Source organism: Gekko japonicus, unplaced genomic scaffold (assembly GCF_001447785.1).
Source record: "Gekko japonicus isolate JY-2015 unplaced genomic scaffold, Gekko_japonicus_V1.1 scaffold1743, whole genome shotgun sequence".
In the NCBI taxonomy this organism is placed as follows: Eukaryota; Metazoa; Chordata; class Lepidosauria; order Squamata; family Gekkonidae; genus Gekko; species Gekko japonicus.
The window spans coordinates 331,932-356,048 of NW_015173724.1; the positions used below are offsets into that span (position 1 = coordinate 331,932).

The 24,117-nt window shown below is 45.2% G+C and overlaps 1 protein-coding gene across 1 annotated transcript in view; it reads left to right on the forward strand.

Moving 5' to 3' along the window:
* The first annotated feature begins 1,356 nt into the window (after positions 1-1,356).
* SDC3 (syndecan 3) overlaps positions 1,357-24,117 on the forward strand; it is a 44,724-nt gene continuing 21,963 nt past the window's right edge. The window contains exons 1-2 of the mRNA XM_015423377.1: positions 1,357-1,404; positions 19,549-19,675. Of these exons, the coding sequence (XP_015278863.1) occupies positions 1,357-1,404; positions 19,549-19,675 (175 nt within the window). The remainder of the gene's footprint in view (positions 1,405-19,548; positions 19,676-24,117) is intronic.

Genomic DNA, 24,117 nt, shown 5'->3' on the forward strand with positions numbered 1-24,117 from the left:
AGCTGTGCCGTTTTTGGAAGGAACGGCAGGGAGGGTTTTTTTTTTTTTAAACACCACAAAACACCTAGATCCTCAGGGAAATGAATTGCTTGTGGCAATCTTGGATTCTGGTGTCAGAGCTGAGACGAAATCTCAGGGCTGATCTGATGCAATTTGTTGCCAACCTTCAGGCTTCCTCATTTGTCATTCCTCACTGAGCTTTAAGGCCAGGGGGACAGAGGTTGGCTTCTTCACATCCCTTCCCTGGAGAGGGAACAGAGTGCGTTTGGAAATAATGTGGAGTTTACGGCATGCGACTAGCATTTTTATTATCTCACTCAGTCTCTTGCTGTGCAGAAATCCTATCCATCTAAATTTTTATCCAGCGTTTCCTACCAGGACCTTAAGGGGTTGTGTCCTTGTATCAGCCTCTATTTTCTCTTTTCCCAGCAGTCCAGTGAAGTGCTTAAGCATAGAAAAGGGATGGTGGCTCAGGAGAGGAGCATCTGCTCTGCATGTAGAAAGTTCTATCCCCAGTATCTCCAGTTAAGGTAGTAGATCAGGGTTCCCCAACATGCTGGCCAATGGGTGCCATGGCACCATCTGCTTTGCATACAGAAAGTTCCAAGTTCTATCCCCGGTATCTCTAGGAAGGAAGCAGATCAGGGGTTCCAAACGTGGTGCCCACCCACCAACACCTTTCCTGGTCCCCGCCAAGTGTTTTTAGAAAGTGGGTGTGGTCAGGTGGGGCTTTTGCCCAGCAGAGCTTCTGCTTGGCTACTGGAGATCTGATTGACTGTACAGATTTTTGAAAATGTCCCTTTGGCAGCGGCTGCCACCACTGCACCACTGCACAAGGAACTTCACTATGTGACTGAAGGTAAGCGGCGGCAACTATTTTGTGGCTGGCTCCACCTCCTGTGGCAGCCATTTTGTGGCTGGCTCCACCTCCCATGGCAGCCATTTTGTGGCTGTGTCCACCACTCTGGGTCAGAATTCCAAAGTTGCTCACAGGCTCAGAAAGTTTGGGAATCCCTGTACTTGATGTCCCGACTGAGGAAAGAAGTGGGATATTCGTACCTCAATAAATGAACCATATAAACAGGTTTTAATATATCTAATAAAATGTTATCTATCTGCTGCTTTTCTCTTGGGTTTTCAAAGCAATATACAAAAGATTTTAAAAAATCAAAAATCAAAATTTGTTGTGTTATTTTCAGGTACACCTCATAGATATATCTGCTCGAGAAAATATAACCATATGGTTATGTTTTCTTGAGCTGATATATGTATGAGGTTTACCTGAAAATACCAACAACTGTTTGTTTCATTCAGAGTAATTAATAATAATCCGGTTTGAGGTTTCTTTCTGTGAAAATGAATGCCTTACAGCTCAGGATGCTGATTTTTGATCACAAGAAAATGGTGAGTTGAACCCACAAACAATACTCTTGTAGAAAACTGTGTCAGTGGACATTATTTCCTCAGGTTAAAATAAGGTTTTTAGGCTTTTTAACTGAATGTTACATGATTTTTCTCATGGCTGTGGCCTGGGTGAGGTAAAGGAAAGAAGGAATAGAAACAGCCTCGCTAATCTGAAATAATACAATGGTGGCTTGAAACAGCATTCAATTTCTTTCATCCATCCGCAGAGTTGCATTGTGGCATTTTCTGTTCTGATCTAAGTTGTGGCAGAACAAAAAGAAACACTGTCCAAATGTCAATTATTTCCAATCTGAATTATGTAGAGGCATGGTTTAACAATGGGCTGAAAGTAGGGTGCCCTCTGGCAACCAGCAGCGTGTGAATGGGGGACTTACCAGCAGCAGACTGAGGACTAGGCCTGTGTTGCTGGTGATGTCATCATGTCGCTGGTGCCATGGGGATGGTAGAAGCCTTTTTTACCATAGTTTGTGCCCAAATACCAGAGTGTCCACATGTGGCCAGAAATTTGATGACATCACTTCCAGGAGTGACATTACTGGCAACAGAGGCCTAGGGCCAGCCAGCCGATCAGCACCAGGGGTAGGGGGTTTGATTTGAGTCTGGGAACCCTAGCTAGAAGCAAGCACCATTTCTGACCAGTATCTTACACCGACTCATATTACAGTGGTGAAATTTAGTAACTAAGGTATGTACTGTAGCTTCTGAACATGGGTGGTTTTAGGATGGGCAGATTGTCGTCCCTCCTCCCCCCAGTTCCATTTTGCTGAGGCTCAGTGGATTCTTTCTGCTGCACATTCCACTCTGTCTGCCTTAACTTGGAAGATTCCAAAACGTTAATGTTTGGAAATGGCACGTGTTTGCAGACGCTTGTGGTTCCAGGGCCCCCCCCCCAGTTTCTGATGAGTCCAAGTGCGTATGTACTGTGACTAAATTGCCAAAAGAAATTCCAGTTTGATTGCACCAAGGCTGACAGTACTTGGGCACTGGTGATGTCCCACTCCCTGCTTGCAAGCCAGCTGCCCACCATCTGCCTGCTACCCAGGAACCAGAGGATATGATATTCTTCTTCCCTTTCCTAGGCCCCTTTAGAAGCACTACAGCAAGCTAGGTGTGCCAGTTCCCGAATGCTTAACAGGTTTTGTCAGTTCATGAGAGTTTGGCCACAAGGGGAACACAGACACCATTTAATCTCCCAAGTTTGCTTCTTGAAACCAAGCCTCCCCACCCTGGTGGTGGAAAGCGCCATCAATTCAGCCAGCTTATTGCAACCCTGCAGGTTATTCAAGGCAAGAGATGAACAGAGGTGGTTTGCCACTGCCTGCCTGTATGTAACAACCCTGGACTTCCTTGGTGGTCTGCCAACGAAGTGCTAACCATGGCTGACCCTGCTTAGCTTCTGAAATTGGGCTAGTGTGGGCCATCCAGGTCAGGGTCTTCCCACACTATGATCCCCTAAAAGGGAAGGCAGATGGATTAGACACTCAGCTTGAAAACACAGAGTGCCAGTTTAACACTTTGGAAGCAATGGATGACATCAGATTTTGACCAGAGAATGAGAATGAATGGCAATGAATAGAACACTCTATTTTTGAGTGCCCTGTGCTGTTAAAAGGGTCTCAGTGTATCGGATCTAATTGTTAGGCTATAGGGGCCACCCAACTTGACTCCAGATTGTTGGTTCTCCCCCCCAAGAGTTTTGGGTTTGTTTGTTTTTTTTGCTCGGCTGTTGAATATTAAAATTCAATCCATATCCTATCAGAGGTATTACAGGTTTGCTCTACATAAAAATAGTTAGCTCGAACGGGGTACCTGAAAGAGCTCAAGGGGAATGACCAAGCTCATCATTTCGTTAGTGTGCACAAGTGAAGCCAGACATCAAAGTGTGCAGAAATATCTCTTGACTTCAGAAACGATGTGCACTTCTTCCTTAGCTTTCTCTCTGAACCTGAAGAGGAGATCAGAGCCGCCGCCATGAGGATGGAGGAAGCGAGTTTCCATGGTTACTGTTGTCATGTCAGTGGCTATTAGGAGAGTATCCTAGCAGGATACCTCTCTCCATCTCTCTGGGTTTAAAGTCTGTGATTGATTGATATCCCCCAATGAGGCTCTTATGTTTGCTCCACACACTTGTGTCCCAGCCAAGGTGTGTATTGTTTTTTTTGCTGAGAGACCTGTGTGTGTGTGTATCGTTTTCTTGCCAAGACAGAGAGGATTGCACAAGCACTTATATCAAAATGGGTCACCCTTCCGGTCATTTCTGGGAGTAGATTTCAGAGCATCAGAACCAACGGCGTCTTCTTCTGGTTTTGGTGCCGGTCGGTATCACCACAAAGTTGGTTGTGGCTTTCATGTCCTTTTGTGCCTATGTTCCTCCCCTGATGCATACATTTTATTTTTAAAAAATAAATGTATTTATTGGATTTTCTATACAATATTTTTATAGCGCTTAACAATCTCCAACAACATAATAACAATAAACAAAACATACATCTCAATAACAATCTCCAACAGCATAATAATATCAAACAAGGTAAACTTCTCTAAACATCTGTGTTTTAATTTTACCTTAAACAGTGCTCTTACGTTGTTATCTTAAACTATTCCCTGATATTGCTAGCCTAACTCCCATTAGTTTCTAGCTTCTTTATCTTCAACCAGTTATATATTGCTCCCCATTTTTCCCAGTACTTTTCTTCCATATTTACTCTACCCATTTCCGCTACTTCCAGAATCTTATATTTTAATTCTTTTATTGAGGGTAAATTATTTGATTTCCACCTTTTTGCAATCAAAATTCTTGCCGTGATTAATATATATATATAATTATCTGTTTATGTTTTTTAATTGCATCTGGGATCATATTCAAAAGAAATATCTCTGGTTGTAATGGTATCTTGATTTTTAGTGTTTTAGTTAATATTTTCTGCAGTTTTTTCCAAAAACTCTGAACCTTATCACATTTCCACCAAATATGCATGAATGTCCCTACATTTTTCCTACATCTCCAACATCTGTTTGTGGCACCAGGAAAGCATTTTGCGATTTTATTTGGCGTCCAATGCCACCTGTAGTACATCTTGTATATATTTTCTTTGAAAGGTACTGCTCTTGACAATTTGATCGATTTCCACACCTTGAGCCAGCTATTCTCGTCTATTTTATGGCCCAGTTCCTTCTCCCACCTTAGTTTGGGTTTTTTAGTCTCCTCTTCCGAACTAAAGTCTTCCAGGAACTTTTTATACATTTTTTGAATCAATTTATCACTTGTTGAGAGCCAGATTTTATCTAGCTTTGTTTGGCCACTGTAAAAACCTATTTTTTTGTCTAAGTTATATCTTGTTGATATTATATTCTTATCCCACCATGACAATACAATTTTCTGTTTTGCTAACAATTCTTCTGATTTTAGTTCCAACTCTTTTGTTAATAGATTCCCATATACCTCTTTCTTTCTACCAATTATTAGAGAGGGTAGAGTAAAAGCTTCTAAGGGTGATATCCATAGTGGTAATTTCTTATAATTATTTCACATTTTATTTTTTAATTTACTTCATCTATAGTTCTTTTTCAAGCCACCCAGGGCTGGCAACCTCCAACAGCTGCCGAGGCTCCGGGGGGGGGGGGGACGACACACTGCTGACCCCTGACTTGCTGCTTCATAGCAAGGGACCGTGTCAGTCCTACCCCTTCTGTGTCAATAATTAAGCCACTCCAGGAAGATTTAGGACTCTCCTCCTCAGGTCTGTGGCAGTGGCGCCAACTTAACTGCCAGTGGGCAGACGGAGGGAGGGTGGCAGCTTGTGGCCCTTGCCATCCTGAGTCGGTAGGCTGCCCAGAGGGCTGAATAAGGGAACTGAGTGGTGATGACGGTCATGAGCAATGTCCTCTGCTCCTTTTCCTGCCCTCTCCCTGTGGGTGGTGGCAGCTTCCGCTATGGTTTCTGTTTCCCAGCTGGCATTGCCTCTCATTCGCTCACATACCTACCTGTTTGGGTGGACGGGCAAGCTGTAGTTTGCCCTGTTTGGGCAGACTTGTCACCTGCCTAGCATTGCCAGCCTCCAGGTGGGGGTTGGAGATTTCCCAGAATTACAACTGATCTCTAGACTACGGAGATTAGTTCCCCTGGAGAAAGTGGCTGCTTTGGAGGGAGGGTTCTGCTGAGGTCCCTCTCCTCCTCTGACCCATCCTTTTCCAGACGTCACCCCCAAATCTCCAGGGATTTCCAGATCCGGGGTTGGCAACCCTACACCCTCCTCTGTGTGCTGCAGGGAAAGGAGGAGGGTCACCTCATGAGGCCAGCAAAGGGACCTTGTACTGAGGGTCCCCCAAAACTGAAACCGGGCCATAGCTGGTGGCTCATTGCTAGTAGTGGGCTATTGAAAAATGGCTTACAGGACCACTATTTACTTCACTGCCGTGACCGTGATCTTGTTCAAAGAAGGACAGCGCTAATTCGTGTTCCCTTCCCATTTCCAGCTGAGCCAAAACTATAGCACAGCTCAGGTGGGAGAAGAAAAATCTTTTTAAAGCCCTCTGCCATGGGCTGAAGGGCTGGAGTGCTGTCATTTTGAAGGTGGTGCATAGCTCCACTGCCTCTTCCCAGATTGGCTACAGATTTATTTATTTAATTAATTTAATATTTGTATTTTTAGCCCGCCCATCCCGGAAGTGGTCTCAGGGTGGGTAACATCATAAAAAAATACAATAAATGCAATTAAAAATTAAACAGTTTAGACAATAATAGACATTAAAACACAGTCACAATTCTGACAAGTCAGCTGGTTGTGGGAGGTCCCCTGGCATATTATTTGGGTTGGTAGGTGGGTGACAACCACCTCAGGGAGGCCATATAGGGACGTCCGCTGCCTCAGCCAAAAGCCTGGTGGAACAGCTCCGTCTTGCCGGCCCTGTGGAATTGATTTTAAAGTTTAAAGGTGAAAGCCCTGGGAGATCCATATTACGTGGCCACTCTCCTCTCCCTTCAGTTGGAGGCTTCCTCAGGCCCATAGCCATGATTTTTTTTTAAAATAGAGGGCCTTTTGAAAAGTTGGGGGGCACTGGAATTCGGGGCCTCCCCTCACTTTTCCCTTTAAATGCTCTGGGGGAGAAGTGGTGGCCGTGTGGCTTGGAGTGCAGGTGCACACGCGTCCCCCGTTTCTTCCCAAAAGTCAGGGGGGCTTAGGGGAAGTCAGGGTGCTGGGCCCCAGGAGGCCCCACTGTAACTATGGGCCTGGGCTTCCTGTGTTCCATGCAGGAAGAAATCCCTGTGTGGAAGCAACCTTAGATCAAGAGATACTTACTTACGTATTTACACGTGAAGAAAGAACGTCCTTAGCCCTGCTACTGGTGCGCTGTCTGGGAGTTGTCCCAGGCCTTGACTAGTGGGGTGGTGGCTTTCTATGCCCTTTCCAAATTTTGCTGAATTGCCCCATATGTGGTTCAGGAGAGGCTCTAGGACCTGGGAGACGATTGGGCCAGCCATGCCTAGCGAGGCAATGATCAAATGAAGGAAGGATATCTTTCCTCTCCTGATTAGACCATTTGTAGCATTACAGGAAGAGCCTGAAAAGTGGACTTTGGGAAGGCGGGGGTAACTCAGAGGCAAGATTTTGTGCTCCCAGTATGTAGCATGGCCAGGCTTGCACCCTAGGAGTTCAGCTTTCCAAAATGCCATTTGCCAATCCAGTTCTGGGCCGTCTAATGAAGCCAAGCCATTAATGGAGGCCAGGCAGCACTAAGCTAGTTAACAAAAGTTCCCCAGGAGGAGACTTTAGTTGAGTAAGATGTAATTGTATAAAAGGGAGTTGGTTCTGGGCAGCTAAAAGCCTCCCCTGCTGAGTCTGCACAGTCAGTGGGGGTGGAGGGAGTGTGAAGTCTCAGGAAAGAAAGCGGCTACAGAAAGCAGATATGTTGACTGACCCTTGCATAGCTCATAGTGCTGAAGTTCTGGGCCAAGAAAAATCAGAACATACGAAACAAGAATATACTAATGGTCCATTGTTCACAACGGTTGGTTTTTCAGCCTCCTAGAAAAACTGGGTTTGCAGCCAGTTCCGGAGGATCAAGTTTAGGTTAACCAGCTCTGTTGGTCTGCAATAGAAGAGCGAGTTTTGAGTCCAGTAGCAACATAGAGACCACCAAGATTCTCAGAGTATAAATTTCTGAGAGTCAAAGCGCGTTTCATCCTCCATTGGTCTCTAAGGTGCTACTGGACTCGAATCTAGCAGTCCCCCCCCCCAATTTTACATGGATGGGGTGAGGTGTCATTTCACTGGCCTTTACCGTTTTCATCTTGTTTTCTAGTATTCTAGTGTTTTCTGCCCTGACCTGGATAAGTCCAGGCTGGCCCGATCTTGTTGGATCTCGGAAGCTAAGCAGGGTCAGCCCTGGTGAGTATTTGGATGGGCGAACACCAAGGAAGTCCAGGGTTGCTATATAGAGGCAGGCAATGGCAAACCACCTCTGAATATTTCTTTCCTTGAAACCCCCACAGGGTCACCATAAGTCACCTGTGACTTGATGGCACAAAAAAGGAGTGTTTTCTACCATTACAGTGTTCAAAGTACTTTGTGTACAATAGCTTGCAGTCCTCCTCAACAGCAGTACTGTGTGGTAGCTCAGTTATTATCACCATGTTATAGGGCCTAAAGCAGGGAGACTCTCACTTGCCGGCAAGTATTCAGTGTGTTGATGGCAGAAGCAGGAGTTAGGATCATAGAATAGAATCATAGAGTTGGAAGGGATCTGTGCAGGAAATTCACAAATACCTCCCCCCACACCCACAGTGACCCCTGTTTCATGCCCAGAAGATGACAGAAAACCCTCCAGGATCCCCAGCCAAACTGGCCTGGAGAAAATTTGCTTCCTGACCCCAAAGGGGTGATCCCTGGGGCATGTAAGGAAGGGCCACAAGAACTATGCACTGATGCAGCCCTTCCTCTCATAATCTGCCTAAGTTCACAGAATCAGCATTGCTGTCAGATGGCCATCTAGCCTCTGATTAGAAACCTCCAAAGGAGAGCACACCACCTCCCAAGGAAGCCTGTTCCACCGAGGAACCGCTTCTGCCAGGAAGTTCTTCCTAATGTTTAACTGAAAACTCTTTTGATTTAATTTCAACCCGTTAGTTCTGGTCCGACCTTCTGGGGCAACAGAAAACAACTCCGCACCATCCTCTATATGACAGCCCTTCAGGTATTTTGAAGTTGAACTGGGATCCTTCCTGATTCAGTTGCTTAGCTTCTTGTCATCACACTAACTCTCTCACATATTCAGGCTTGTTTTGTGACGTTGGATGCTGCTGACCTTTTTGGTAACAGATGCTTCCAAAGTAGCATTTGGAACAATAATCTCCAAGCACTGAGGCAGAAACCACAAAATAACAGAGCAAGCCTGGTTGCTGCCCTCAATCTCTTCCACCTCTCTCCCTTGACATGAAACCTACTCATCGAAAACGTGGCATCACAGTACAAGTTTCCACACTCCCAGCAAAGGCGCGTGTTTATGGGGGGCAACCTGCAATGCAACAGCATCACATCCTGTGCTCGTTAATTGTACATGTTGATGGGGGAAGAGAAGAGGTGGTGGGCATAGTAGGAGGGTGTCAGCGACGCATGCTCTGCAAGGTCTATTTCAAGCATGTAATGATAGGGCGCTCACAGTACATTATGCACCGCATATATATTTTTCTCCAAGGCAGTTGACTCCAGCTGGATATTGAGAGGATAGCCTGGTAGCAATCAAAAGGGAGTTAGCTCTCTGCTGCATTTTGGCTCAAAAATCAACCACCCTGAGACCTTTATTTGTCTAGTGGAATGTGCTTATGGTGTTGTTGTAGGGTTTTCAAGGAAGAGGTGAACAGACGGGTTTTGCCATTACCTGCCTCTAGATAGCAACCCTGGACTTCCTAGGTGGTCTCCCATCTGAGGACTAACCAGGGCTGACCCTGCTTAAATTCTGAGATTAGAGGGCCAGCCTGGGCTATCCAGGTCAAGGCATTACTTATCTAGGGAATTTATATGCTACTTCTCAACAGACCTACTTGAGGTGGCTTACCAGTTGTACCTTAGAAGGAGATGCTATGTACTTACCTGCTAACCTGAGAGATGGCTTTGGGGCAGGGTTTGGATGCACAGTATGAGAATGGGCATAGAGATGGATTTACTAGAGTAGCATACACCTGTTCGTTTCCAGTTTCGGAAAGCCACTTGATAGTTGCCTGCCACCTATGGCCTACAGTTCTCCCTCCCCCAAAAGTGTTCTGATATAGTGGGTGGGGCCACCCTTGAATTGTTGATATATGCTCTCAGCTTGGAAGTGCAAGAGCACCACTGCACAATATTGATGCTACTACCATGAGAGGGAACACAGTATGGTATAAGCCCAATCTCGGCCATTCTTGGAAGCTAATCGGGGTTGATACTTGGATAGGAGAATCAAGGAAGGCCCTGCAGAGGAAGGTAATGGTGAACTACCTCTGCTTCTCCCTTGCCTTGAAAGCCCCTTGCTGGGGTGGCTGTAAGTTGGTTGCGACTTGACAGAATTTAGTACATACCACCTTTGACCACTATGAATGAACCTGAATGGGACAGGATTGGACCAAAATTGTCAAAGATGACCTTCCAGTTTGCTTCATGTTGCATTGCTTTATGTTGCATTGGGGAGGGGGAAAGCAAAGTGATACTTCCTTAGAATATTTCAAGAAGAGTCCCTCTAGTAGAAGCTGGAGAATCTCAATAGAGATTTAAAGAAAATATTGATTGGTGGGCACCCTTTCTTGCAGCTTTGTTTACTTTCATCGACTCTTCAGGCCTCATTCCCCCAGAATGGAGTACGGCAATAGTGGTCCCCCTCTTTAAAAAAGGGAAAAGAGATGAGCCCGCCAACTATCGGCCTATCAGTTTATTAAATATAAGCAGTAAGCTATATGCCAGACATCTTCTAGAAAAGTTGGTGTCTTGGCTGCATCAAGAAAATGTGATTGCAACAGAGCAAGCTGGGTTCAGAGAGCATAGATCTACTTTGGACCATTGCCTTATCATTCAAAATCTCATTGAAAAATATGCTGCAAAAGGCCCAACTTTGTTATTTGCCGCTTTTGTCGATCTGAAGGCGGCCTTTGATTCCATCTCAAGAATAAAATTGTGGGCCAACTTAGAATCCTCTTCAATAGATAGGAGGTTGTTCACGTTATTACGTGCCCTGCATGACAACACCCACTTGAGGGTTAGGCTAAATAGGAAGAGAAATGTATCAGACCCTATTAATACCTATAGGGGAGTTAGACAAGGTTGTCTACTGGCCTCTTTTTAATTTAATTTTTACATAAATGATATTGTAAGCTATCTGGATTCACCTAGCTTACACCCCCCAAAATTACATCAACGCCATGTATCTATCCTGCTATATGCAGACGCCGCCATCCTTTTAGCTAGAACACCTGTTGGCCTTAGAAGAGCTCTTAAGAGATTTGCAGATTTCTGCATAAAGAAGGAACTGGAAATAAATTATCAAAAGACCAAAGACTTTGTCTTTGGACCAAGACAAAAGAAGAGGACTTGGACCGTCAATGGACATTCCCTTGAGCAGGTTTCCTGCTTTAAGTATTTAGGTATGGTCCTCCAAAGTACAGGGGCCAAAAAAGCTCACTTACAACATGTAGCAACTCAAGGTGAAAGAACTGCAAATGTTATTCTTAAATTTTATCATACAAAGGGGGACATTACATTCCAGCGGCCCAGAAACTCTTTCAGGCAAAGGCAGTTGCACAAAGGCTTTATTGCACCTTCATTGGTCCTTCAGCCTCTAGTTTCGCTTCCCTTGAGAGCATCCAGACCAAATTTCTCAGAGTGGTTCTACAGGTCCTGAGATGCAAGCCGAATGCATTACTACAATTAGAAACGGGCACTCTGAAAATGGAAGCTAAAATTACTCTGAGCTCGCTTCAGTATTGGCTTAAAATAAATTTCCAACCAATGGGGCTAACTCATTTGCTCTTGTACAATTTTCAGTCAAAATGGTTAAAATTGGTTCATAACAAACTGCATGTTCTTGGTTTCTCTCCCCAAGAGATTCTGACCATGCGCTGGGATCAGGCAAAGTTAGCTCTTAAACAGAGAATAATGGACGTGGAGAGGCAGGCAGATCTTGATAAATATCCCAACTTTAGAGTGCCTGAGCAAATTAGATACCACCCGGTCCCTATGGACTACTTATCACATTTAGACACCTACAAGAGGGGGACCCGCGATACTCGCGGAGGGGGGGGAGAAGACCTCCATCTCCTCCATCCCCCCCCGCTCGATCTCCCCGAGGCGGAGGCGGCGGCGAGGCCGGGATCCCCCCCCCCCCCCCCCCCCCCCAGGCAAACCGATGGGCACGGGGAATCTTGCTCTCCTGCCTGCTCACTATTTCCCCTGTCCACCCCCTTCCCACCACTCTGCCCGCTTTTCTTCTCCTGCCTCTCTGTCCAACCATCTGTCATCCTCCCCACCACTCTGAGGGGAACAGCTGTCTTGGGTCAGGGCAGCTGTTCCTCTTCGGGGCAAGTTCACTATTAGATATATAGATAAGTTTAGGAAAGCCTTTACGTTAGCTAGATGTGAGGCTCTCCCCTCTGCGGTGCTTGAGGGCAGATATAGAAGGGTCCCGTTTGACCAGAGGCTTTGCCAGTGTGATTCTGGGGAAGCCCAAGAATAAAAAAGAAAAGATTGACTCTGTTCTGAAAGCCCAAGAATTTCTAAGGGTTCAGCTAGGAAGACCAGAGGACGGGAAAAAAGAAGAGGACAGCAAGTCTAGTGGCAAGCTGGACTCGGGTTCTTCCGGAGAGGACTCTCTGACGGAGCAAGGGGCAGCTGCCCCAAAAAGTCCTTATAAGCTGCGGAAGAGATGAGGAAAAGAGAAGTAAAGGCTGAAAGACTCTGAATTGTGCCTTTGAGAACTGTGAATGGGGATGACTGGGGGGTACTGTTCTTAGACAGTTAAGTTTTAAGAGTTAATGAAAAGGAAAAAGTACTTAAATGTCTGACTCACTTTATATTGATCTAAATGAAGTGAAGACTTGATGCAATGAAGCTAGTGAGGATCTCCTCTCTTGGGTTTTTAGTCAGTAGTGGGTTTCTATACTTTGTCCCGTATATGTAGTCCCCCTTCCCTTTTTCTGTGATAGTTTTTGTAGTTTGAAAAATAATAATAAAAAATCCCCTCCATTTTACACAGATTTTAACACTCTGTATCCTAATGTTATGGTTATGTTGGCTTGATGCCGTAATAAATAAATCTATATCTACAATAGAAGTTAGCTATGCTTGTTGCTCTTTGGTGTACACTGGGGTTATGAGAGCAATCCTAAGCAGGTTTACTTAGAAGCAAGTTCCATTTTATTCTGTGGGGCTTACTTCCTTGGCATTACAGCCTGATTTTTGCTGGTACACCTGCAGCCCTCTTGACAATATAGCTCATCCCGGCAATGTTACAGAGCATTGGTAAAAAGTAATTTTTCTCTAGAGTGACATGTAGTGCTTTTAAAAAAATATTTTGAACTCTGAGAATTTCTCAGGCACGCTGATTATCTAGATAGAAGAGGGTGTTATCAAGGGAGATCCAGGGATCCCAGATACCCTGACTCTGTTTGGTAATAGCTCAGTGTGGTGTAGTGGTTAAGAGCAGCAGGACTCTAATCTGGGAAAACTGGGTCTGATTCTCCACTCCTCCACATGAAGCCCACTGGGTGACCTTGGGTCAGTCCAAATTCTCTCTCAGAGCTCTCTCAGTCCCACCTACCTCTGTTGTGGGAAGGAAAGGTGATTGTAAGCCACTCTGAGACTCCTTAAGGTAGTAAAGGGTGGATTATAAAACCAACTCTCCCCTCTTCCTCCTCCTCCTCCTCCTCCTCCTCACTACATTGTTAAGGTGCCCATTTTTATCAATAGAGCCAATCTTCCATTTATCCTTTAATCTATGGTTGCCAACTCCAGGATGAGAAATTCCTAGAGATTGGGGGGGGGAGCTGGGGGGGTTAGGGAGTGGAGTACCATAGTGGGGTATAATGCCTCAGAGTCCACCCTCCAAAGCAGCCATTTTCTCCAGGAGACCTGATTTCAGTAGTCTGGAGATCATTTGTAATTTTGGGAGAACTCCAGCCTCCCACCTGGAGGTTGGCAACCCTACCTCAATCACAGATACATTTGTACTAGAATGGACAGTTGTTATGGTCTTATAATGTCAAAACAGACATGCTGGTTTAGCTTGCCTTCCCTGGACAAGCAATTGTGTGTTAATTGTAAGGCCTGCTGCATGTTCCGGCTCATATTCCATTATATCAGTAACAACTGAAAACAAATTGCTGATCCCTCACCAGACTACTACTCTGGAAATTTTTCAATAGTACACACTGAGGACACAATCAGGTGGGTGTGGGAATTCGTGGTGAGAAGTTGCCTTCAGATGCACAAGGAAAGCCACTCTGAGGACTAGCCACATGCTTGGATTTGCAGTAGACGTTGAGCTCTTTGGAAACTTCTAGCTAATTGTCTTGTCTATCCTTTTTGCAGTTATCCTTGTGCATCTGACCTATGATTCATGCGTCCTGAATACAATTCATAAGATTTTATTGTATTTTGAATTGCCTAGATGTGTCTTTTCCCAAACAGAAGCACTTAAGATCTTTATAATAGGCATTAAACTACACTGTGAACTGGTATGTTCTTTCTTATCCTGTGAATGCCAGCTACTCATCGTTTTGGATTGTCCAGTATCTGTGCCTTTCTCATCAAACTCATTCATTTATTTTAAACTTTCTGTCATACATGTAAAGTCCAGAGACTCAAGGTAGCTTAATTCCAAGCTAGGATTCTTCTTCTTCTTCTTTGTCAGACTCTTGGACAAAGTTACTCTCAACAACACTCACTGAAGGTGATTTGTTTATTGAAGAATAAAGATGATCCAAGTTAAGAATGTTGTTGAAACAAAACTGAGATTCAGTCGCGAAAACCTGTAAACCCCACACCTGTAAATTTCCATTTGTTATCTCAGATAGGGCAGCGAACAGAGACAGACCAAGGCCATCTGGCTGACATCCCTGGGAAAGGAAGGTATCTTCAGAAGTTACATGAGATGCACTGCCCTACAATAAAGCCATTCTCACTCTTACACATTCACACTCCCCCCCCCCGAATTTCCCCAAATTACATGACAAACACAGCAGTGAATTTATTCTTCTTCTGCTGCTGCTGCTGCAGCTGCTGCTGCTCCTCCTCCTCCTCCTCAACATCCTTATGAGGCAGGTGAGGCTGAGAGTATGCAGCTGGGCCAAGATCACCCAGCGAGCTTCCATGGCAGAGGGGGGGGGGGTTCAAATCGGGGCCTCCCGGATCCTAGTCCAACACTGCAACTGCTTCTCCAATCCAGTGGTTCTAGACAATGCATGTTACTAATACCCAAGTTTAGTCCTTCATAGGAAAGGTTTGAGTCCAGTGGCACCTTTAAGACCAACAGAGTTTAATTCTGGGTATAAGCTTTTGTGTGCACGCACACTTCTTTACAAAAGCTTATACCCAGAATTCAACTTTGTTGGTCTTAAAGGTGCCACTAGACTCAAACTTTGTTCTATTGCTTCAGACCAACACAGCTAGCCCACCGGAATCATCCTTCATAGGACAATGGCCTCATCAGAAATTCCTTTTCCTGTTCGTGCTTTCCAACATTTTCTGCATTTCCCTACTTCTGTCTTTCGTTCCATCTTTCACTTCTTTGATTTCTTGCCAGGTGACCATAGGCTCCTAACTCTCCCTAACAACCAGGGTCAGTTTCTGTTTTGTGGTACCCTTCCCTGACTAAATCACCATTGCTGAATCACCATTTTAACTGTTATTCTTTTTAGCATGCAGTAATAACCTTTTTCTTTTTGTAATTAACTTAAATAATCAAGCTTGTTGATCATGAAAGTTTTGTTATTCTTTCAGTACAGAAAATACTTTGAAAATCCTCATGAAGTTCTGCTATATAGATGTGGAGAGTTATACCTTTCTAAGTCCATTGAAGTCAATAGGCTTAAAAGGGTTCAACTCTGGTTAGGACTGCACTGTAAGTTGTGTAAATAACATGGTCTCTTGGAGAAGAGAGGAAGTGTGCATGATGGACTTACACATGTGCTATCTGACTCTCTCCAGATTTCCTTCTTGCTCGGAAGCTTTCACTGTCTTGGATTGGTCTAAATTGCTGTCCCCAGGTCAGCTTTTTTATCATGACCAGGTATGTTTATGAGGGGAGACGATTTCCTCTCCCAAAGAAGATCTGGGCAAACTCTAGTACCCATAAGACAGCGCTTTCATACACCTTTCCAACTTGACTTGAGTGGGTGCAGAGAATGTTATCCTCTTCTTGGAGAGGTGTGGAAAGATGTCATTTGAGGCCATTTCCATCTGATTATGCCATTTACAGTGCAGTCCTGAGGACCCTTTCCCGGGAGTACATCCAACTGAGTTAGGGATCTTATTTGCCTGTTTATGGCAGGAGACCTGCAGGTAGTTGTGACCCTTGCCTGCCGATGCTCATCTGATTAGCAAGCAAGAATTGGGGTAAAAAGTGGTGTGGGGCAATTGTCTTCGGGAGAAAAACTAAAGAGAAAAATCTTGTCTGCTTACAGGAGATTGTGATTATAGAGATCCTGGTGATATGTCACTTCCAAGAGGCTCTAGGAATCGCTAGCACCTCTGTGATCAGAACTTCCTGTAGGTAGTTGTTGCCCTATTTGTCATTTTAATCTTTCTCCTTGAATGCTGCCTCCCTTAGCCTTCCCACCAGTTGTCTGTCAGGCACTGAGTAGAGCTGAGTAGGATTCTGAATAGACCTGTTAAAGATTGCTCTCATAATGAGAGATAGCTGGACCCAGTGAGGATGCCTATAGGTTAAGAGTCCTTATCAGAGAAGTCAAAGGAGGAATCTTCCATGTCAGCCCCAAATGTGAGAGGTGGAATGTGGGCCTCTGCTATTCACAGGCAAGGGCAATCTTGGAGCAAATGGAAAGAAAGGGGGTGTTTGTCCATTATACCTCGTCTGGTGCTAAGCAGGAGAAAAACACCTGTGAGGTCATGTCATCTTTTTGGCATGCGCTGCATGTTGCAAAACTGTAATTGAGTAGTGGCCCACTGCCAAGGTATAAAAATAATTGAGATGGAGCTGTGGTTCTCGTCTCCCCACGGTGCACGCTGAGTTTATAGTTGTACTAATCAAATGTGGACCATCCTGTGCTTGCCTGTGCGCTTCTCAGTGGCTGCTTGTTGCTGGGAAGTTTGGATTTCAAGGGCTATAGGACATGTTTCTGGGGAGATCTGTGATCGTATCTCCCAGTAATCCCAGAGGAGTAACTGTGTCCCAGAGGAGTAGCTGTGTTCATCTGCTGTGGCAAGAATATGCTTGAATTTGCCTCGTACGGAGGCAGACCCTTGGTCCATCAAGGTCAGTATTGTTTGCTGTGACTGGCAGCACCTCTCCAAGGTCAAAGCTGGAGGTCTTTCACATCACCTATACCTGGAGAGGCCGGGGTGTGAATCTGGGACCTTCTGTATATAGAGCAAACACTCTGTCACTGAGCCACAACTCTGCAATTTCTGGTTAAGACATCTCTCATTTGTTCACTCGCTATCCAACTGCTTTCAATAACAGTTCTGGCTGGTTTTTTTCTTTTGGTGGTTGTTCTGACCCCATCTTCAGCTATAATGCTTGTCCTTGACAAGGATGACGTGGTGATTAGTCTGATCTTGAGCCATACACAAACATCTGCGCCTCTTTCACTATCTCCTTCTTTCCCAGGTCCTTGGAATTCCTCCAAAATACCTGTGGGCGTTGTATTTTCATTGATGTGAATTACACCCCTATTTCTTTTATTTATTTTTTCAACCCACCACTCTCCACCATGGGAACCCAAAGGGAGTTACAGTCATTCTCCTCCCTTCCATCACAACAACGCTGTGAAGTAGGTTAGGCTCAAGGTCACCCAGTGAGCTTCTCTGGCAGAGTGGAGATTTGAATCTGGGTCTCCCAGTTCCTGCTCTGACACACTACGCCCTACTGGCTCTTTTACATGTTTTTTTCAGGCTGTGTGGAACCACTGGTCTGGCTACGGTGGCTTGTTGGGCTCCTTCCTCTTTCCCCCCACCCCTCTCTTTCTCACATGCTTTATTTTGGCTTGGTCCAATTTTGGAGGGTTCCTCCACCCTCCTCCTCCACCACTTTCTGGGGGAAAACGGAATGTGTAGGGAGAACAGCCAGTAGGCATGTGGCCTCTGTTCGCAGCTGCTTTGTCCCAATAGCCTTTTGCAAGGCTCTTTTTGTAGAAAAAGCCCAGAAGGAACTCATTAGCATAATAGGCCACACCCCTGACAACACAGCTCATTAGCACATTAGGCCACACCCCCATGCTACCAGAAGTGTGGTTATCCAGCCACACCCACCTTTTGCTTGTTATTCTGTTTACCTTGTTTGTTGTCCAAACCCAGGGCTTTTTTGTAGCAAGAACTCCTTTGCATGTTAGGCCATACACCCCTAATTTAGCCAATCCTAATGAGTTTCTGCTGTTGGGTGTGGCCTATTATGCTAATGAGTTCCTGCTGGGTGTGGCCAACTTGGGAGCCAGCCGGAACTCCATTCCTGTGCGTTCCTGCCCAAAAATAGCCCTGGGCCCTTTTGACTTTGGTTTGTTTCCAGCCGTAGGATGAAAATATTTGTGTTGCAATGCTGAATTAGATCCTCTGTAAAGACACTGAAATTTAACCAAGGAAGTAGAAATCCCTGGTTTGCAAAGTTCACACTCTAGAGTTTGTCCTGTTCAGAATCTCAAGTAGGGTTACTGGCTCTGGGTTAGAAAATACCTGGAGATTTGAGGGGTGGAGCCTGAAGAGGGTGGAGTTTGGGGCATAATGTTGTAGGGTCCAACTTCCCAAGCAGCCATTTTCTCCAGGTGAACTGATCTCTGTCACCTGGAGATCAGTTGTAATAGCAAGAGGTCCCCAGCCACCGCCTGGAGGTTGTCAACCCTAATCTAAAGGCTTGCTTTGAATCTTGGCAAAATGGTGACAGTTGACACCAGAACTCTTGTGGTGCTTCCTTGGGGAAAGGAATCGACAAGGGTCCAAGAGACTTTTATTTGCTTATTTGTGAGGGGTTTTCTGTGTTGCTTGTTGCCTCAAAGGAACCCCAACTGGTTTACAGAAATGTTCAAAACAAATCAGATTAAACAGTAGAATTTAATCACATGCTGGGTAGTTCCTTGTTTGCTGGTTGGGCTACTGTAGGCCCCAAGCCCTGAGCCAAGAGCCCTTTGCTTCATGCCTCTGATCACATTCTGACTGAACTACCTGCAGGCAGAGGAGAAACCAAAGCCTGCCCAGATGTAACTCACTGCTGCTAGTAAGCAGTTCTTTATTTCCGCCCCTCCTAGTCCTTGTGTGTGTTGCCAGCAACCTCCTCCTTTCCCCCCATGTCTTCTGGCAGTCTCAGAGGGCTTAGGAAGGGAAGGGAGTGTTGTTTCGATTGCATTTGGGTATATGGAAGAGAAATAGCTGGGGTGACCCTTCTTGTGTTTTTCAAGTTACTGTAAAAGTGAGAGCTTGAGGGAAGGGAATGCACTTTGCCTTGGTGGGGCTGGCAAGTGCATTTGGGAGTATCAGACTTCTCTCTGCTATCTGGGCTAGGTGGGGCATGAATGCTGGACTGGTAATAGGAGTTTAGTTGGAGGGCTAGAAGAGGAACTGAAGTTAGGATCTCATCACTTTGGACATTGGAAACAACTGCCAGGATGTAGTCTTCCTAGGAATTTATGACCCAGCAGTCGAGTTTCAAGATCTTCACTGCTTGTTGGTCTGTTTCTGGGTGCAGCACAAAGTTCTGGTTTTGACCTATTCATAGCCTTCGGCTGTGGTGTCAGAAAGCCTGGATGAACCTGCCCTTTACTTAAGGCATTGCTGCCCTCGCCTTCAGAGTTGAGGTGGGTGGTCACCACGGTTATCTCCTTTTCTGTGGTGATACTGCAGCTGTATGATACCCTTTTTGGTAACCTTCATCAGGTGCCTACATGATTCCAAGATTTATGTGTGTACAGATGAACATGTTTGTTTCTCATCCCAGGCTCAGCGTTGGCACAATGAAGATTACGAACGGCCCATTGACCAGGAAGGCTCTGGAGACGACGACTCTTTTGAAGATGAAGAAATTGAGGAAACGGATGAGATCTACTCAGGCTCTGGCTCAGGATGTGAGTATGATGAAGTCTGAAAAATTCTGAATTAGATGGGTAATTGCCACGGTGAATTAGGATGGACAGCAGACAACCTCTTTGAGTCCATGGTCTTCAGGCCATGGTTTTTGAGACCCTCAGGTGGTCTGAAAAGCTCCATCTGCTGGATTGCAGGCCCCTAGAGAGCCACCACTTTTTTGTTATTGTTGTTTGGAAGGACTCCCCGATCGTGTGCATGTTTAGAGGACGAGGGTACCACATCCTCTGCTATACTTTGCACAGCCTCTGAGAGGAGCAGCAGAGTAACGTGAAGTCACTCTGTGTGGAGAGGATTCCTTTGTAGGACTCCTCCTCTTCCTTTCCTGAGACTTCCTGTCACATGATTACAAGTGGTGGGTTGCAAGCGGCTGACTTGGGGTACTTCCACAGAGTTCTGGGTTTTCCATTTTCCATTTTATCTTCAAATGTGGAATGATATGGTATAGCCCGATTTCATCAGATCTTGGAAGCTAAGCAGGGTCGATACTTGGATGGGAGACTGAAAAGGAAGACTCTGCAGACTAAGGCCATGACAAACCCCCTCTGTTTCTCACTTGCCTTGAAAGCCCCTTGATGAGGTCACCGTAAGTCGGTTGCGAGTTGATGGCACATACATACATATTTTATGTTTGCAGCAACTGAGAGATGTAGCTAAGGCTGTTATGGTCCAAGAGCAGCATACTTCCACAGCAGATTTGAACCTGGGTCTCTCAGATCCTAGTCCCAGCAGTCTAACCACTACACCATGCAAGTTCTGGTTTGTTCTTAAGCATTTATAGCGAGCATATAATAACCCATTTGTCTAACTGTGTCTTGGGTGTCCCCAGAGTGAGCATTCTTCCTTGGAGTCTATATGTGGACACCCTCCAACCCAGACACCCTCCCTTGTAGCACCGACAGTGCCTTTGCCAGCCGGCTGGCACACCCCTACCTCTCCATACTGTACTCACTGTTACAGTTCTTCATGTTATTTTAAGTTTTGCAGCAGTCATATGGGCATGATGTGACTCCCAAGAGGCAGCCGGGCTCTGCAGAGCTTTCATGGTATCCAAGCAAATTATTCTTGAGTAGTGGAAAGCAGCTATGCCACATGCCTGATTGGTTAGGTAACCTTTGCTGTTTGCTAAGCAATGGGGTGGTCTGTAAGAAACAAAATCAGATGTCTATATGCCATATATTTATCTTGAGCTTTCTCCAAGGAGCTCAGGGCGACCATTAGGGTTGCTAACCTCCAGGTGTTGTCTGGAGACCTCCAGGGCTTACAACTGATCCCCAGGCGACAGAGATCAGTTCACCTGGAGAAAAGGGCTGCTCTGGAAGGTGGGCTCTCTGGCATTATACCCCACTGAAGTCCCTCCCCTCCCTAAATCCCACCCTCCTCAGGCTCCACCCCCCCATATCTCCAGGTATTTCTGTGCCTGATGCTGGCAACTCTAGTGACCATACACGTTTCCCCTTTCCTCTGTTTTATCATTACAACAACCCTGCAAGGTAGGTTAGGCACAGAAAGATTAGTGTAAGATCTCCCAGTGAGCTTTGTTGGCAGAGTGGGGATTTGAACCCAAGTCCTCCCATTTTGATCTAGCACTGGAGCCATTATATGACATTGGCTGTGGATGTGGTGCCTAATTTGCCTAAATGGTTTTATGGAGACTGTGATTGGATTTTTGTTCATTTTACCCTGACATGTATTCGTTCTTTCTCTTTCTTTGTCTGGTTTCTATGAGATCATTGCCTATTGTGGGATGTGCTGCTCATTTAGCGAACACTGCACAACCAATCAGAATTTACCACATGCTGCATCACTGAAGGCAACTTAAGCTGATTTAGTGATCCGTCAGTGCTTCCTGGGTTGATTGCCAGGTGATCCTAGCTAATCAGGGATCACATTCTGATGTCACTAAATTGCATACAAAGCCCTTTTAGGAGTGGCGCTTCTTAAACAGGTGAACACTTGTGTCCACTTTTACAGTGAAAGAAAGTAAAACAAAGATTACTTCTCGTATGCTTCTCTTTGGAATTTAAACTGGAGCAGTGGCTTTTTGGTTCTTTTTGATGGTGAGATTTGGAGCATCCACATGACATTGCTCCATAATTGTCCACTTTATGTGTTTTCTAGTGGTCTGGTCCACTTTCTCCCAATGCTGGTTTGATACATACTTTTGGGAAAGATTGTAGTCAAAGCTTGTTTGTACACTTGTGTGATGGGGAAGGCGTGAATTTTTGCAACCCCTCAGCTGCCATTTTCCCCAACACCACCAGGGGCAATTGGCATATTGCTGTAATTAGGCTGCAACAGTATGTCAATTGCAGATTGCAGGCTAAAGAGGTATGCCAATTACAGATTTTAAAAGCCTGAAAAAGCCCTGGGGTGGTTTGGGGGTGGGGGGAGGAGAAGGCAGTCGTGGGCATGTGACCGAATGTTCAAACTATGGGGGAAATCACTACGTGGACACTCCTTTGCCACTGTGAAATCCTTCGCAGTCTCAGCAACAAGGAGAACCCCACAAATCATCATTGCTGAATGGGAAACATCTGAAACCAAGGATGTGCTTCTTGTTTGCACAAGAGGTTGCACATCTGCTTAAGAAGAAGCATAAGACCTTGCCTATTATAGCACAACGTGAATTCTTGCGCAAGCAAACAGTGCTAGTGGCTATTTTCCTTCTCACAGTTGCGTGTGCATTCAACCCCCGCCCACCCCCACCAAGCATATAGTTGTGCTTTGTGAATTTAAAACACATCATTGAGCCACAGGGATTCTGCTGGAAAACAAGCTGCCAAAGCTCAAGTCAGCCTACTGCTGATACAAATCTTCTGTTCTCTGCAAGAGGAAAATTTCAATCTGTGATGTTGGGACCGAGGAAGTACTAGACTGTACAGCCCACTGTATGTTTCTCTGTGCAGACTCTGAAACTGTACTGAACAGATTTCTGCTCCAGCTGTTTAAAAGCTGGTCAAACAAGTAGCAAATGGAATTTCTTTTGACCAGCAAGGACAAAGAGGTCATCTAAAATGTGGCTCTTTTTTGCAATGGCATCTGTGAAACCATGTCCAAATTATCTAGCCATGCATCCTGCAGGTCACAACTTGGGTGTTAGTCAGTGATCATTGTGCGCATGGTTTGAAACATTGTTATGCTTATTATGGTACAGTAAAGTTATTGATGGGGGTGTGGAATGGTATAGCATAGCCCAGTCTCATCAGATCTCGGAATCTAAGCAGGGTCACCACTTGGATGGGAGACCACCAAGAAAGACATTGCGGAGGAAGGCGATGGCAAACCACCTCTGCTTCTCACTTGCCTTGAAAGCCCCTTGCTGGGTCACCATTAGTCTGCTGTAACTTGACAGAACTTCACTCACACACCCAGTATTGATTATTAAAGCCTTTTAAATGCTGGGAAAGATCTTGGCCTAAGAATTTGAAGAGCTGTATCCAGTTTGGGTAAACAGTACAGGACAAGATGGGCCCAGCCATCATCTTAGATAACTTGCAAAGTAGAATTAAAAATTCCAGGATGATCGGTTGCTCAGCAGCTGTTAACCATGATGGTTAAATGGAGTCTCCACGCTTAGAGGCAGTCTATCTCCAAATGGCAGATAACGTTGGTGGTGGAAAGTGCCACCAAATCCCAGCTGACTTACGACAACCCTGTAGGGTTTTAAAGGCAAGAGACGTTCAGGGGTGGTTTGCCACTGCTTGCCTCTGCATAGCAACCCTGGACTTCCTTTTTTTTTTTTAATCCCCTGAAGACAGGGTAGCTTTATTTATTTTTTGTTACACCTACAAAACTAACAGAAAATAGAAATGGGAGGGGGGGGGAAATAAAAAACCCTGGGGTACAAGACAGCAAATATAAAAAAGCCCACACTATGACTAAAAACCCAAGAAAGGAAGGTCATTAACAGATAGTATTCAGTTAGTCATAAAAATAATAACTTTTCGTTTAAGTCAATGAATTCAAGAGTTAGTGAGTCCGTTTTAGTAATTATCTATTTTCTTTTTTTAATGTGCACAAAGTCTCTTTCATCTTCTTCTTCAGTTGCGGGTCTTTAACTTCCAAAGAGTTACTTGGGTCCCCTTAGCCGCAAATCATATGCATCTCTGGCCGTGGCACCTTCTGCTCCTCCTGGGTCTCCGTCCATCTCTTCCAGAGTGTCTGCTTGGCCCCCTCCGTCTGGCTGTTCTTCCCTTTTTCCATGAAACTGCTTCAACCATTCTTCCGCTTTAAAAACCGAGTCAATTTTCTCCCTTTTATCTTTATATTTAAACACCACACCCTCGGGGAAATTCCAGGAATACGGAATCTGGTTGATCTGGAGGATTGAAACAAGTTCCTTGTAGGCTTTTCTTTTCTGTCGAATCTCAAATGGGGTGTCCTTTAGGACCCTGATAGTTGTTGCTCCCAGCTGCAGGGG